At 36.5% G+C, this 17,082-nt stretch overlaps 1 protein-coding gene across 1 annotated transcript; it reads left to right on the top strand.

The window, feature by feature from the left end:
* Nucleotides 1-1,524: 1,524 nt before the first annotated feature.
* Nucleotides 1,525-16,572, top strand: LOC110100568 (squamous cell carcinoma antigen recognized by T-cells 3-like). Its single transcript, XM_020828135.2, has 5 exons — nt 1,525-1,872; nt 14,997-15,130; nt 15,847-15,904; nt 15,988-16,203; nt 16,294-16,572. The coding sequence occupies exons 1-5, from the start codon at nt 1,660-1,662 to the stop codon at nt 16,570-16,572; spliced, it is 900 nt and encodes a 299-aa protein (XP_020683794.2). The 5' UTR covers nt 1,525-1,659.
* The last annotated feature ends 510 nt before the right edge of the window (nt 16,573-17,082 follow it).

Raw genomic sequence — 17,082 nt, 5'->3', positions numbered from 1 at the left:
TGGTCCAAATCCGACATTTTGGGGGTCCCTTAATATGTTTTTTGATGTTCCAGACTCAATTTTGATACTTTCAGAGCTCAACGGGGCCTCTATGATAAAGTTTGAGCAAGCTTTTGATGTTTGGAACACAATTTTTTGTTATTCGACCAATTTAAAATGTCGACACATATATTTCAGACTCATGGAGCTTCAACGTTGAAAATAGGGGGCAACTGATATGTCATTAAAAATAATATCTTGATCGGGCATGAATCTCGAGGCAAAAATCATGTTGGAAACTTTAAAAATTAAATTTGGGATCATCTGAACTTCAATTTCAGCAAACTTATAGTTGAACTGATCGTCTCAGAAATACGAACCCAACGACACCAAATTCAACTCAATCTGAGTCCAAATGAGTCCAAATCAAGGACCCGAAGTGCTGTTGGAAGGTTTGAACCACAATTTGGATTACCAAACAGTTTTCAAACGTGGCATGCTTATAGTCGAATCGAGCGGCTCGACGAGACGAATCATATTTGAAGCATCTTTGAGTCTTTTTTAAATCTCATTTAAACTTTATTTAAAAGTGAAGATGATTCAAATATGTTTTTAGCATATATTGTGATGCATAATGTAAATTTAAATAACCAAATGTATAGTATAGCTAACAATGACTATGTAGCCGTAGAGGAAGATGTGAAATTTATTGTAAACTATTCATAGAAGCTTTTGATATTGTTGGAGAAAAAGAAGGTGCTAAGAAGAGAAATGATAATCTCATTTAAGACTTTATTATGTGACTCCAAGAGGATTTTGAATTTTTTTTATAAAAGGAGTGCATTTTTATTTGAAAAAAAATTGAAAATACTTTTTAATAAAAAAGTGCTGGCGATGTTTTTAAGAGAGATTATTATATGTAGAGTACAAATATAAATAATCATTCAAATTTTATGACAGGACTGTACTTTTATTATTTACTGTTACATTTTTATTGTTTATAGCTATAAAATCGAGCGGCTCTCTTGAGACTTTGGGCGTAATAAACTCTCCTATTTTAAAGACATTATGAGCCATATAAAATGAAATTTTGGAATCCAGATGTAATTTAGCGATGTTAAAGTCGTAAATTAAAAATTAAGAAAATGTTATTCCACTCTGTCGCCTCCTAACTGTCTCGGGCACTTCGGGTACTGGATCTCTGAGCTTCGAAAAATTATTCCGTCAGATTACCTGACGTAGAGCTACATCAGGTAGCTTATAATATGTCGCCACATGCACTTACTCTTTACCGTGCAGCCCGGCTATCCGACTCGAATCAAATCCGGGATTACTATGTTCGTGTATTGCTCGGTATTTGCTCGGTATTGCTAGGTATTACTCGGTATTGCTTGGCAATAATGAGAAATACCGCTATGTGAAGATCAATACCGAGCAATACCGAGTAATACCTAAAAGAATTCGATATTGCCCGATATTGCTCGGTATTTGACTTCACATAATATTATTTTACGTTTTTATCGATTCCTTAGCAATACCGACCTACCTAAACTCCGGGGTCCATTCCGGTTTAGGTCGTCGGGCCGGGCAATTTTTCGTTCCGGGAGGAAGGGGAGACTTACCCGTGCTGGAGGTTACGAGTATCTCCAAGCGAGCGCCAAAACATATTTTTTTTCTTCCATGGAGTTAGTGAAGGAGGGCGAAGATGACACTAACCATGAAGGCAGAGATGATGAAGTTGCGTCGGTCGGCAGAACGAGTTCGAAAGGCGATGTCAGCAGCCCTAGTTCCTCAGATTCCGAGTCTGACGAAGAAGCTGCGGAGGAAGTCCAGATTGGAGCCCTACGGCAGCAGCTTGAGGAAAACCCTTTGAACTACGAAGCTCATGTCCAGGTTTTCAACTCTCCCTTCATCCCTATTTGTACATTTGTTTCTAGAAAAAATGTAAAATTTTCCTTACCTTCTATGATAATAGAATAGAAGTGCTATTTACGTGTTTTGGAGTATTTTTTTTTTTATCTCTTTTCACTTCTTAGGCTCTTTTGCTCTTTATCATGAGTTAGATGCTGAAAAGGTGAATGTAAAATGGAATATACTAGGCTTTACTCCATTTTTTTTCATTGAGTTGGCCTAATGGATTTAAACATAACTTAAAAAATTATCTCTAGTTGGAGGAGGTTCATGTGAGCTAAAAATCAAATCGAATATTTTGATTTTAAACTATAATTTACATCATATATCAACAACAATAAGTCTTTATCTATACTACTATGTGGAGTTGGCTACTTGAATATTTTTTCTCCATTGTGTCTTACTAAGGTCATTTTCAGTACTTTCTAACCAAAGCCTTTTAGGTATACCTCTATATTTCTTAAATTGGTCGGATCTAATACATTTACTCTTCTAACAGGGTCATCAAAAGGCCGATTTTCTATGTGACCAAACCATCTAAGGTGACTATCTCAAATCTTATCTATCACTGGAGCTGCTCCAACCTTTTCGCTTATATACTCAATTCATTGTCTATCTCTAAGTGTAAAGCACTCATCCACCTGAGCATCCTCCATCTCTGCAACACAATTTTATGTTTCTCTTTTAATTGCCAACATTCTGCACTATAATGCATTGTAAGTCTCACCATAATCTTAGAAAGTTTTCTCTAAAGTTTGAGACATATTATTCTATCATATAATAGGCTCGATGCATTCCTCCACTTCAACCTTCCAATTTGAATTATGCTAATAATATTCCTTTCCATTTTACCATCGTTTTGAACAATAAACTCATGATATCTAAAATGTGCACTCTTTCTAATGACTTGATCACCCAATATCACAATCTCACCACTAGCTTTATTACTGCTAAAATTATACTCGATTTCAAACGAAAACCTTTTTACTCTAAGGTTAACATCCATAATTCAAGTTTTCCTTCAACACCCTCTCTAGTCTTATCAACAAGAAGAATATCATCAGCAAAAGCATACAACAAGGTACATACAAATTTGTATATTATAGTTAGTGCAAATTGCCTCGGCTTTTGAAATTTTTTGGCTCATCTTTACTTCTAAGGTACAATACTCCATTTCTCACCCGATGTTTGCAATATCATGAATCATATCAAGACAACTATGGCATTTTTGTTTATTGAATGCCTAAACAATGAAAGTTAAAAGGAAAAAAAATTAAATATAAATTGGCCATGAAGAGAGTAAGAAATTGAGCTTAATGAATTTATCATGAATTATATATATTTCCCTCATGAATGAAAGCATCATTGTGTTTATAGGCATATCGTCATGGCGATTTGTGGAAAGTAACTACCATTGACGATTTATGTAAATTTAAATCCATTCAAGAATTATGGAGGCAACAACATATATTTATTTATATTATATATTTTATGATTTTGGACCGTGTGTATGCTAATTTTTATTCCAACTTTTCTCCAAGCCAAATTCATAAATAAAAAATATAAAATTATATAAAAGTATGCTTAGGGTAAAATTTTGATGGTCATTTTTTTATTGAATTTCCAATTAATTTATGTGCACATGATGCTTTCTTTTTATTTTGGCTGGGAACATTCTAGTTTATATATATATAATATTATATATATATATATATATTATATATATATATATTATATATAGTACACAGTCAGGCCTTTCAGTTCATCTTTGTTTGGAAACAATATTTAAGAGATCAAAGATAAGCATTATGAATGGTGGCATCAAACTTTAGATAAATCTTCAAGGGAATGATGATGTTAACTATTTTGAGTTACATGGATGGATGTTATGAAACCTTGTCCGCCTCGAATTATGTGATTGCTGAATATTTTAATCCTTGAACATGGGAGGAGTGGCATATATATCCGTCAATGTTGTGGCACAGTGTGTCAGGCCTTTTTTTCATTTTGTTTAGACATAATATGCAACAAGGAGGGAGGCACACATGAGCTTTTTGGCATCTAAGAAGAAATGACACTTTTAGAGTAGGTGTATACTCCAAAAAAGAAGGAGAGAAATCAGAAATTATTTTATTTCATCCTTAAGCTTCTTTTACAATATGAGGGGTATTTTAGTAATTTGGTTAGATCAATTTTACAATACAGAATGAGTCTCTCTTCTCTCTCTCTCTATTACTTATATTAATATATACTTTGACATATATGCATATACATATATATATATATATATGTAATAAAGGAAATAAACCAGTGCTTATTATGTATGTATAAACTAAGATAGCTAAACCCTTAGTTTTGGAATTTATTTTACCAAAACTATATTGCTGTCCTCTAGGAAATGTGAATGTTTTTGTTTATTCTTTTTCTTTGGTAGACTTTTATACATATAGGTTGGTCTGTCATGTTTGTAGCCTATGCTTCACACTTTGATTGTACAACTTTAAAATTTAATAAAATATATTGATGTCTAGCACTCCCATCTCCATGGAAAATAATATGGTTCTCATGGTTGAGAGAAGGAAAATACAAAGAGATGTCTGTAAAATTTTTCCATGTGGTATCATCCTGTAGATTTAATTTTCATTGCAACAAAACTTGATGGTGAGGCTGACCGCAAAGAATTAGGATAAGGTTTTACACATCTAGAAAGAAAATATGTGTTAGATATTCAATGCATGATTGAAATAATTGATATTTATTAAGCTTGTGAAAGAGTTTATTCGTTTGTAAGCATTAAAGTATCGATTGAAGGTGATCAAAATGAAGTTCAAGGGTAGGACTGTATATAAGAATGTCGTAAAAAAGATTATAATGAATTTACGAAGAAAAGTATGAAATTTTTGATTTATGAAAGCTTGAAATATAGGAGCATTCGTTAAACCAAAATGCATAATGAGAAATTCAAATTGAGTGTCACGAGTTTGAAAGACAGTTTTATGAATATATTTAGGATGCATTCTAACTTGATGATAGTCAGAATGAAGATCAAATTTGAAAAAAAGAGAAGCTCAATGTAGTTCATCTAAAAGTTCATCTACTATTAGAATATGAAATTTATCTTTAATGGTTAGGGCATTAAGGACTCTATAATCAACACAAAAACATCAAGTATCATCCTAGTTTTTAACAAGCAACACTAGGCTAGAAAAATGGCTGTGACTATGATGAATTATGCCGGGGTGAAGCATTTCAAAATCTAACTGTTTCGTAGCATCCTTTTGAAAATGTGGATAGCGATAATGATAGATGTTAACTTGTTTTGATAAGACTGAAAGATGAATACAATGATCAATGGTTTGCGGTGGGGTTAAGCCTTGGGGTGGCCAAATTAAATGTTGGAAATTTTTTAGTAAGATAGAAATAGGTATTGGTAAAGGATGTGTGCGTATATCTAGGTAGTTGTCAAGAAGATTTCTAGAGAATTTAGGATCCAAATCTAATAGTTGCGATTGAATAGTGAAAGATTTGAATGGTGGGTATGTCACAATCTAATCCAATATAACCCATATATGGATCAGTCATATCGTGCTAAATGGTGACAAACCTAGTCTAACATTTAATTTTTAGATTTCTTCGATTTAAAACAAATAGCAGAGCTTCTATTTAATTTCCAATAAACAAAAAAATAAATTCATCGACAATTTCTTTCATTTCATTGATCTTTAAAAGTTATTTCTAACAAATTTATACATTACAGCACATGTCTATAGGTTAAAACAGAACAAATGATTACATTGCCATGACTGTAAATTTAAAAAATTATCTATGCAAACTCAAACAAATCAGAACTTGCAACTTCAACTACTTAACCTACTCATTTCCTTTCCCCTGACCTGAAACATAATGCAAAATAGGCGTGAGCTAACACAGCTCAGCAGGCCAAATCTACCGATCTCAATTCCTAATAATTAACTCATTATGCATTTATTGAAATAAGAGCAGTCAATGGCAGGTTATTATACTAAACAATGTAATGCTAGTAGTTAGCAATATCTAAATAGACTTTGGGCTGAAAGTAAATAAACAAGTAGTTCATATAATAGAGCAGAATGTAACAAATTTTTTTCAGACCCTTATATCTCCCATAAAAAACAGATACCATAATTCAAGCCATTATAACTCTCTATGCTAGCATATTAGAAAATATTTCATTATGACTCCCAATGCTGGCACATATCAGATATTTAGAAATTCAGGCTCTTATGATTTTCTGTATATCCAACATTAGAACTTCCACCATACATCTGATCTCATCATAATCATACATAAGCGGATAAGCATATATATATATCATTGCATTGCATTGCAGTAAAAGAAATGTAGATATATAATTTTTTTAGAAATGCATATAATGCTTTAGCGGTAAACAACATATTTAACTACTGAGCAGAATTTTACAGTTTTAGAATTTCACTTGATTACTAAAGATTGTTTATAATACTGTTTTAAATTTTTAATTGTACTACAACATTATTTTTTGGGATTAGAATTACACATTTCAATTGAGCTGTCCAAGTTGGAGAAGATTGTGAAGGTTCCTTGTTGGTTCTTGCAAGCAGCAATTGGCTGAAAAAGTCAGGGCTGTTCTTGATGTCTACTGTTCAAAGCAGTAGGTCCCCAAATTGCTGGTCTTGATGTCTCATGTTAAAAACAACAAGCCTTCAAACTGCCGATCTTGAAAGGAGAAGGAAAATGGCTGCCAATTGCTAGAGCGAAGGTGCAGAATGCAGGGACTGGTCCAACGACTGCCGAGAGTGTGCAGGTTGAGGGTGCCAAATGCAAGTCGGCTGTTGTAGATCTGCAGCTGAAATGTTCTTGGCAAACTGAAAATTTTTAGGGAGGCCGCCTGGTGGGAAGCAGGAGGAGAAGGTATGTGGAAGACTTCTTGCTATGGCTTGAGATTAGTCTCAACGAAAGACCATTTGTTAAGCTTTTTGGCATCCAAGAAGAAAGGACACATTAGAGTAGGTTTAGACTCCAAAAGAAGAGGTGGAGGAGAAGAGAAATAAGAAATTATTCTTTCCATAAGCTCGCCTATACAATATGAGGGGGTATTTATATTGATTAGATTGACCAATTTTACAATAAAGATCCAATCTACCCAAAGAAAACTTCAAATATAATAAAAGGAATAAACTAGTGCTTGTGACATATGTATAAACCAATAGTGCTAAACTCTTAGTTTTGGAATTTAGTTTGCCCAAACTATATTGCTGTCCTTTGTGAATTGTGGAATGTTTTTGTTCCTTCTTTTTCTTTGATAGACTTTTGTACTTGTAGGTTGGTATGTCATGTCTATAGTCCATGCTTCATACTTTGAGTGTACAATTTTAAGATCTAATAAAATATATTGATGTCTAACACATAAGGACGTACATATCAATTAATGTTACAACACATTGTCATATCTTTTAGTTCATCTTGGTTTAGATGCAATTGGCAAGATATTGTTAGACCGGTCCACTGGACCGGTCCAGCCGGTCCAGGCAGGACCGGTTCACTGGCAAAACCGCAAAACAGCGGAGAAAGAACTCCGCTTGTGCGGGATGCCGCACGAGCCACGATTCCACGGGACCGTTTTAGGAAGGATTTTTGAGGAAGATTAGGAGGGAATTTGAATGTAGGGACTGTTTAGGGATTTCCTTTTGATTTGTATGCATTAAATAGTTGTTTTTCCTAGGTTTTTGGCATCTTGAATTTGGCTGAAATTTGAGATTGGGCTCTAGCGGCGTCTAGAGATTTGGGAGAGATCGATCATCCTCTCGAATTGAGGATCAATTGTATCTTGCTGTTTTTATTCATCTACTAGTGAAATACAAGCTTTCCTTTGAGTTTTCTCTCAGATTTTCCCGGACAAGTGCTGTTTTTCTGCTGTAAACAGCAGATTTCTGCTGTTTTCCTGTTGTGGACAGCCATTGGGCTGCTGTTTGTTTGCCGATTTTGGTTAGGCTACTTGCGAACTCAAGTATTGGTATCAGAGCGTCGTTTTTGGGACCGTTGGCGGCTGAAATCTTGAAAATTTCAGCAGTTTCTTCGTTCCCAGAATAAGATCTGTGAGATTCTTGGGAAGAATGATGGCCGAGAAGAAGGTAGAAGTCTTGGAAGGCGAAATCGGACAATTGAAATTCGATTTGGAGGGAAGATTTTTCGATTTCTAAAATCAAATCACCTCCAACAATGAAAGGTTGGAGGGGAAGTTCACCGTGTTGGAAGAAATGATGAAGAAACTACTTGAAATGAAGACATCCGACGACATCTGAAGTAAGGGAGACTACCGACGGCCATGACATGGGAGGAAATCCGAACCCCTTGAGGGGGAGGAGAAATTCGGATGTGGAGATTATGGAGGAGGAAAACGACATGCCCCCTCTAGAACCGCCTTCTAGAGAGGAGATGAGTAGGGGATACGACTAACGGGAGGCTGACTTGGTCGGAAGGAGGGAAGAATTCAATTGCCGAGGTGCTGAATTTGAAAGAATCAAGCGTCGAGGTGTTGAATTTGAAGGGGGAAGGGAAGAAATTCATCGCCGAGGTGCTGAGTTCGAATGGATTTAGCGTCGAGGGGTTGTTTTTGAAGGAAGAAGGGAGGAACGTCATCGTCGAGGTGCTGAATGTGAAGGGGGAAGGGAAGAAATTCATCGCCGAGGTGCTGAATTCGAATGGATTCAGCGTCGAGGGGCTGTTTTTGAAGGAAAAAGGGAGGAACGTCAGCGTCGAGGTGATGATTTCGAAGGAAGAAGAGATGAGTATGAAGTGAGATTCGAATATAATTGTCGGGGGGATGATCGGGACACTTGGGGGACTCTTCCCCTTCGAGGAATGAGAGGTTATGGAGGGTACCGGGGAAACGGAGGAGACCCACGGGTGAGGAAGCTGAAAATGCCCGTCTTTGAGGGCGAAGACGGCCATAGCTGGATCTACAAAGTGGAGCGTTACTTCGCTATCAACGGGTTGACAGAGGATGAAAAATTGACAGCGGCGAGTCTGTGTCTGGAAGGGAAAGTTTTGACATGGTATCAGTGACGCGATAGGAGGGAGCCCATCCAGAGCTGGAGAGAGTTCAAGGATTGTTTATTAGAGCGTTTCAGAACCGACGGGAGAGGAGACTTCTATGAGCAATTCTTTTCCTTGACTTAAGAAGGGGCTGTGGCAGATTATCGGGATCGGTTTGAGTACTTGGCTAGCAGATTGGATCACATTTCAGAGTCAGCCTTAGAAGGGAACTTCATGAAGGGGCTGAAACCAGAGATCCAAACAACAGTCAGGGAACTAGAGCTGAGGAACCTGAGAAAGGCTATGGAGCTGGCACAGTTGGTAGAATATCAGAAGAAAGCAGAAAGAGGGGCTCGAGGAAACTGCTCAGGAGGCTCTTACAGGATGACAACCACTCTTCTAGCACCCAAGGGGCCTGCATCAGGCAATAGTAATGAGACCACCCGGGAGAAGCCAGTAGGAGGAGAGAGTGGGGAAAATTTCAAGAGGCTGATAGAGAAGGAGATGCTGGATAAGAAGACTAAGGGGTTGTGCTTTAGATGTGATGAGAAGTATATGCCAGGGCATAGGTGCAAGGACTGAACTCTTCAGGTTCTCCTTATCTGTGAAGACAAGGAAGACGAGGAGGGAGGTGGGAGCAGGTCTGAAGAGGAGGAAAAGTTGCACCTGGATGTGGCAGAAGTCTCTCTGAACTCTGTAGTGGGATTCACTCCGAGTCACACTATGAAAGTGAAAGGAGAGATAGCTGGCTGTGAGGTGGTGGCGCTAATTGATAGTGGGGCTACCCACAATTTCATTTCCACTCAGGTCGTCAACCAACTGAGAGTAAAATTGGTGGACACCGGTTGTTATGGGGATGGGTGCAGGGAAGGTGGAGAAAGGTCAGAGAATCTGTAAAGGAGTGGTGTTGACCATCCAGGGGATTCAAGTAACGGAGGATTTTCTCCCACTAGAGTTAGGAAGCACTGATGTCATCCTAGGAATGAAGTGGTTGCAAACCTTGGGGGAAACCAAGAACAATTGGGGAGCACTCACGATGGAATTAATGGTGGATGGGAGAAAGGTGGTTATAAGAGGTGCAGGGCTATCCAAAGCCTTGACATCTCTTAAAACCATGGTCAGGGATATGCAAGAGGTGGGGGAAGACTATCTGGTGGGACTACACAAGCTGAATGTGATCAGGATGGAGGAGGGAGGGGATGTTTCTCTTTCCGTGCAGCCCTTGGTTCAGCAATACAGTAAGGATTTTCAATCCCCTCAAGGATGGCCACCTCCACCGGAACACGAGCATATCTCCACCTTGAGGATAAGGTGGATTTTCGGGAGGGGAGTATTGTTAGACCGGTCCACTGGACCGATCCAGCCGGTTCAGGCGGGACCGGTTCACGGGCAAAACCACAAAACAACGGAGAAAGAACTCCGCCTGTGCGGGATGCCGCACGAGCTGCGATTCCACGGGACCGTTTTAGGAAGGATTTTTGAGGAAGATTAGGAGGGAATTTAAATGTAGGGACTGTTTAGGTATTTCCTTTTGATTTGTATGCATTAAATAGTTGTTTTTCCTAAGGTTTGAGCATCTTGAATTTGGCTGAAATTTGAGATCTCTTAGATTTAGGTTTCTTTGGGCTCTAGCGGCGACGGCGAATGGCGCAATGGTCCGTTTGGAGCGTATAGAGTACGGCGCGGCGCATGCCATTTTGTAAATGGTGCAAACTATATAAAAATTATAAAATAACAAGCATGAATATGAAATATTATTAAAAATGAAAGGCAAGCTATCATAATAATGAAAAACAATCATAACATATATAAGTTCGACTAAGTAACATCCAAATATCTCATAATTCAATTATTATAATCTTTTTTTAAAGATTAAATAATAATTTAATATACTCTTCTTGGAAATCATCATCATCAGCAAATGTTAAAAAAGATTCATTATCTTCATCAACATTGTCTCCTACTTCATAATCCTCTTTATCACACTCATCCTCATTCTCAATAGCAACATCATGCTTAATTGAAGATTCCTTCTCTTTCCCTTTAGATCTTTTTTGAATATTATAGCTTTTATCATAAACACCAGTAGCTTTAACAACACTTGACCAAGTTAAATCTTCATCTCCAACAATAAAGTCATTTTCTTCAGCAGACTTATCATCTAATTTTTCTGTTAGCCATTCATTTGCATCATCTATCTCAGTTAAAGAAATAGGATCAATCACATCATGATGATTGAATCTCCGAATCAATACTTTATTATATTTCACATAAACAAAATCTTTTAAGCAACCATGATCTAATTTGCTTCTTCGTTTGCTATGAAGCTGCAATTAAAATATTATTATATTACTATATTGTGAACATATATAAAAAAAACAACACATATATTATAAAATACTTACATGTTCAAAAATACTCCAATTACGTTCGCATCCAGATGAACTATATGTTAAACTTAGGATTTTGATAGCAAAGCTTTGTAAATTGGGAGCTCCTTGTCCATATGACAACAACCAATCAGCTGGAAGAAATGATTTTTTTTAATATTATATACATCAATCTTAATTTTTTTGTAAATAATGATACCTGGAGATCGGGTTATTCTTTGTCTTACAGCTGGAGGAATACCAAATAGTCATTCACCCATAATGTATAAATTTAATTTATTATTGATTTTATCTTCTTCAGTTACATCTTGAAATAATCTTCCAATACATTGGTATTATTTCCTTATTTTTGTCAATATTAGGGTTATTGAAGAAATATTCAGTATTTAAAAAATGTCCCACTGCATGTAGAGGCCAGTGTAATTGCACTTCTCATATTCTATTAATCATTTTAAAAATTTGATCATACTTATCACTGTTATTGAAGCTTGCAGCAATTGCCTCTTTTGCTCTATAAATTGCTTCATATATGTAAGCTATTGGGGGCTTCTTCTCTCTATCAACCAATTTAAGAAACTTTAATAAAGGACCAGCTATTTTTAGGGCATACAATATTGTTTTCCAAAATAATTGTTGTAAGATTATATGTGGAGTTTGTTTTGCTTTAGTCTCTTTCACATAAGAACCCAAGATAAACTCCTCACATGTAAACATTTTCTTCAAGTTCAGTTGTTGTTGATGAAAACATTGTAAAGTTAAGAAAGTTGTTGCAAAACGAGTTTTTGCGGGCTTGACAAATGCTCATTGTTTTGTGCACCTTCTCATTAACTCAAATAAGCGAGGCCTAGAATATATAAAACTGTGTATTGCCACCATTTCTCAAAGCATCGCCTTAGCTTTTGAATTTTGAAAATGTCCTCCTTTATTAAATCTAAACAGTAAGCAACACAAGGAGTCCAATAAATATGAGGATATTTGTCTATCAATAATTTTCCTGTTATGTTATTATAATTTAAGTAAAGATATATAAAAATTCTTCATGAAATAACACAGCTTTAGAATAAAAGTTGTGACAAACCTGCAAAAATATTTTCGGATGCATTATCAATGACAAATTGGATCACATTATGTGGTCTAATAACCTCGATGTACTTACAAAAAAGTTCAAACATTTTCACAGCATTCTTGGAGAAAGAACTAGCATCAATTAACTCTATGAATACACTACCTCTTGGACAATTAACAAGAAAATTGATTAAGCTTTTCCCATTCCTCGACATCCATCCATCTGCCATTAGAGAACTACCATATCGTACACAATATTCTTGATGGCGTCGTAATAGCTCATGTGTATGTCCAACCTCTTTTTTCAAACAAGTAACTCGTACCTTATGATAACTAGGAGGTTTCATACCAGGTCCAAACTGCCCAAGTGCCTCCACCATAGCAGGGAAACTATCATAGTTCATAGCATTAAATGGAATCCCAGCATCGTACATCCATCTACTAAACACTTGAATAGCTCTTACCCTCATTTCTTTTTTAGTTGCATCTATTTTTTTGCTAAACTGACCTTTTCTATGCTTTACTATATCAGGATTTGGTGTAAGGAAAGTATCTAATGGATCTTTAGGTCGTGATGTTTTGAAGATAGATGTAAATGTCGAACTTTGACTATATGTGTTAGATTTATTTGTCTGCAACATTTTAAATGGTTCAACAAAAAAATATCATCTGTCATCACATCAAAGTCTTCTCTTTCTCCTTCAGTAAGGTTGACATTTGATAGGTCATTAAATTGTTCCTTTAAATCTTTTTTTTTTCAACATGGATGCATTAATTTCAGACTTCACGTGCTCGGGACATTTTGAGCAAGGCATTACATTCCTAAAACCCCCAACGAGGTGTTGTTTGTGGCGTGTAATTCCTCATTTTGTTATTTTACCACAAAAAAATGCATGTCACACTGTTGTTGTCGGATTCATTTGTTAGTATAACATATTTCTATGCTGGATCATTTTTTTAAGATTAAACTGAATATGACATTTTATAATCACCTAAAAGCAAACAAATTTAGATAAAAGAAACATAATATTGTCCAAGAAACATAATATGCAGGTTGCCGGGAATCCAAGGGGGCGCTGCCCCCTGGCGAGGTTCGGTCAGGTCGCGGGGTCAACGGGCAGCGCCCTTGCGGGGATTTCCAGGGCAGGACCCCTGGAACAAATTTTATTTGTAAGAGTAATTTTGAAGTTCGTAAGTCATTTGTATGAAAGATACCGAGCGGTACCGAGCGTGTACCTAGCGGTACTGAGCATGTACATAGCGGTACCGAGCAATACCGAGCAAGTACATAGCGGTACCGAGCGGTATCGAGCATGTACATAGCGGTACCGAGTGGTACCGAGCACGTACATAGCGGTATCGAGTATGTACTTAGCGGTACTGAGCATGTACTTAGCGGTACCGAGCATGTACCTAGCGGTATCAAGCATACCTGTTAAGTTATAAATTCTTGTAAGAAATAGCTGTGCAAAACAACAGAGCTGTGCGAAACAGACGGACTGACGTAGGTTGCTAATCAGAGTCAGCTGGTAAGATTTTTATTGAAACAAACGAAGGAGGGGGGCATATTTGGCGGAAGCACTGCTCTGTGGGACGTTTCGGCGGAAGCAATGACTTCGACTTCGGGACAGATTCGGCTAGATTATGCGGAAGCAGCGAATGCAGCAAACATAAAACAGAAAACCATCGACTTCGGTATAGATTCAACGACTTCGACTTAGGGACTGCGGGATGTGTTCGGCGGATGCAGGAAACAGAAACTCTTTTCGTGACATGAGGGAAATGAACAGTCGTTTATCTTAAAATATAAATATATTTTTAAATATAAAAAATATTCATAAGTATAATGAAATTTAAAAACAATTTGACGCTTTATTTTGCGCCATGCACCATGGCTCACATATGGTGCAAATAGCGCGTGGTATTTTAAACACATGCGCCTCGCCATGAACATGACGCCGTAGGTGCGCCGCGCCGCGCCGTGCGCCATGGCACGCGCTATTTTGCGCCATTGAATTATATATATATCATTTGATTTTAGAGCATGCTGTCCTTCAGTTTGGTATGTTTTGATTTTGAAACAATGTGCAAGAGATCAAAGAATGGAGGTTGTACCAAACTAAACTTTAACTGTTGCCTTAGCAATCTCTATGTGAATGATGGTGTTGACGGTTTTGACTTTTCAAGTTTTCAGAACACACTTTATCTGGATGATTTGCTATGCGTATGCTCACTGGACTGCCAGCTGCTCATTCAAAAGTTGGACACCATATATATTTTGTGTTGTTTTTGGGTGCTGAAGATGCAAAGTGATACATCTAAAATCAAAATCATACCTAATGCCTCTTAGGGGGGACTTTTCAAGTGACCATACTAAACTGGGGTGTTAGATTTTCGACCTTTGCATCTAAAAGAGTATTCATCTGCATCAAGTAAAAAAATTGCATAGTTCAGCCACTGCCCTTTCGTTCCTTAGTTTGGAGAGAACTGCAGTTATGCAGTCATTTAAATACCTGTTGTTTGAACAGTTTTACACGTTAATTATATTTGTGATTCTTCATATTTAAAATTACATTTTTTTCTTCTACATCTGCTCAGCATATACACCACTTAAGGAAACTCGGACATGTTGAAAAGCTTCGACAAGCAAGGGAATCAATGAATAAATATTTTCCTTTAAGCCCAAAAATGTGGCAGGACTGGGCAAAAGATGAGGCTACTCTAAATCAAGGGTATGTTCTCTTCTAATTCTAGAATGTACTTATAATGAGGTCTATATGCTTCTATTATCCTTATCTGAATCTTATATTTAATGAGTGTACAATGAGTTTTAAGAAGCTTCCTTGGGTTATTACTGATTATGTTTTTGTTTTATATTATTTTATGTAACTTTTATTCATGGATATACTGATCCAAAACCAACTCGTGCTGTTTGTGTCCGCTATAATGCATATGAGTGCATTGAAGAACGATGTTCTGTTGAAAACAAATGGTTCTTTTTGCCTTAGAAGTTGGGTTAACTGAAAAAGCTACATGCGGGGAAAGAATGTCACATGCCTCCAAGGCATCAAAAAGTTTTTGTTTTGCTATGGTTGCGTTTATTTTTTGGGGCTTTCACTTTGTTTTTTCTTGTAAAATCCTTGGTTTATTTTTTCATTAATAGTCAACTAAGAAGTTGCTGTTCTTGTGACTAATTTCTATTTAATTTCTTTCTCACTCCCAACATTTCCTTACTGTTTACTGTTTCAAGCAATTGTCTTTTTATTGGGCCAATTTGAAATGATCTGTTGTCATCTGCCATTCTTATGAAGTTTCCGGTGACCTATTATTCTAGACATTTCGTAATATTAAACTGTGGTGTGCTTTTGGTGCAATTACTACATATTATATGAATATTACTGAAAATTTTCCTAAAGCATTTCTTATAATTTGTTTCTTCATTCCATAGGTCTGAAAATTTTGAGGAAATTGAGAAACTTTATGAGCGTGGGGTTCATGAATATTTGGTAGGTCTAATTTTTCATGCTCTTCTGACTACTCAGCAGAAATGCTGCATTAATCTTGTTATTTTACGTTCTTTGCAATACAGTTTGTGCCTCTATGGTGTGATTATCTAGAATTTGTTCAAGAACATGATCCTTTGGTGTTAGAATGTGCACCGGGTGGTTTATCAAAGATGAGAACTTTATTTGAGCGTGCTCTTACTGCTTGTGGATTGCATTTTTCTGAGGGCAGCAATATTTGGGAAGCATACAGAGAATTTGAGCAGGCAGTTTTTCTAACAATTGATGGGAGTGATAATGAGGTTGAAGTTTGTTCCCTTGGAAAAAGAACACTATTCTTACATATTGGGTCATCTATGTAATGTGAACAATCTTCTTATTTTTTCCTACAGGAGAAAGTAAAACAAGCTCAACGCATCCGAGCTCTATTCCATCGTCAGTTATCTGTTCCTTTAGTGAATCTGAGGTCAACTCTCACAGATTACAAGCTTTGGGAGGCTGAACAAGGGAATCTAAATGATGTGAACTCCGAGTTTGATGGAGTTCCTAGCAATATTGTTTCTGTATACCAGAAATCCCTGGAAATGGGCAATGCTCGTGCTTCATATGAGGCACAGCTCTCCAATCATGATGCTACTGAGGTTGATAGACTTCAGCATTTTGTGGTATGATGCTTCACTTAAAAAATGCATGACCTTATTCATTATGATTATTTTGTTCTTCATAGAATTTTTCATCTTCTTGATTTAATTTCTTGTGATTGATCTCTCCTAATTACAAAAAACCATCTAATTAAACTTGCTTCTTACTCTTTATTATGCTTTGCTGGCATGAGAGCTATTACAAGAGTTGGATCCCATTGCTTAGACATGAATTGTTTCAAATTGATTAGTTCATTCTTAGACTGCAGTGTTCCATATTTCCTTGACACTTCCATAGATGCTATTGGAAATTTGCTTTATTTGAGATGGAAGTAATAGATGAAGACGTTTCCTTTGGAACTTAAATTTAGTTGTGGATGGATGGTAGGTAGAAAGTTTTTTAGGTAAAGGAACGTACTTACTATGTAATGATTTTTTTGTCATGCAGCTTTTTGATGACCTAGTCTTTCCTTTTCTATTTCACGAACTGGTGTTTCTTTTACCATGTTAAATACTGATAACAGCCTATTTTAAAGTTTA

The sequence above is a fragment of the Dendrobium catenatum genome, unplaced genomic scaffold (assembly GCF_001605985.2).
Source record: "Dendrobium catenatum unplaced genomic scaffold, ASM160598v2 fragScaff_scaffold_37, whole genome shotgun sequence".
Lineage (NCBI taxonomy): Eukaryota > Viridiplantae > Streptophyta > Magnoliopsida > Asparagales > Orchidaceae > Dendrobium > Dendrobium catenatum.
The sequence above is the reverse complement of the archived record's forward strand: the minus strand, read 5'-3'. Positions and strand labels throughout refer to the sequence as shown.

Bases quoted from the DNA above. Each gene is read 5' to 3' on its own strand.
- LOC110100568 (XM_020828135.2), top strand. From the start codon at position 1,660: ATGGAGTTAGTGAAGGAGGGCGAAGATGACACTAACCATGAAGGCAGA. The intron at 1,873-14,996 runs GTTTTCAACTCT...ACATCTGCTCAG, and splicing joins ACTACGAAGCTCATGTCCAG to CATATACACCACTTAAGGAA. The intron at 15,131-15,846 runs GTATGTTCTCTT...TTCATTCCATAG, and splicing joins GAGGCTACTCTAAATCAAGG to GTCTGAAAATTTTGAGGAAA.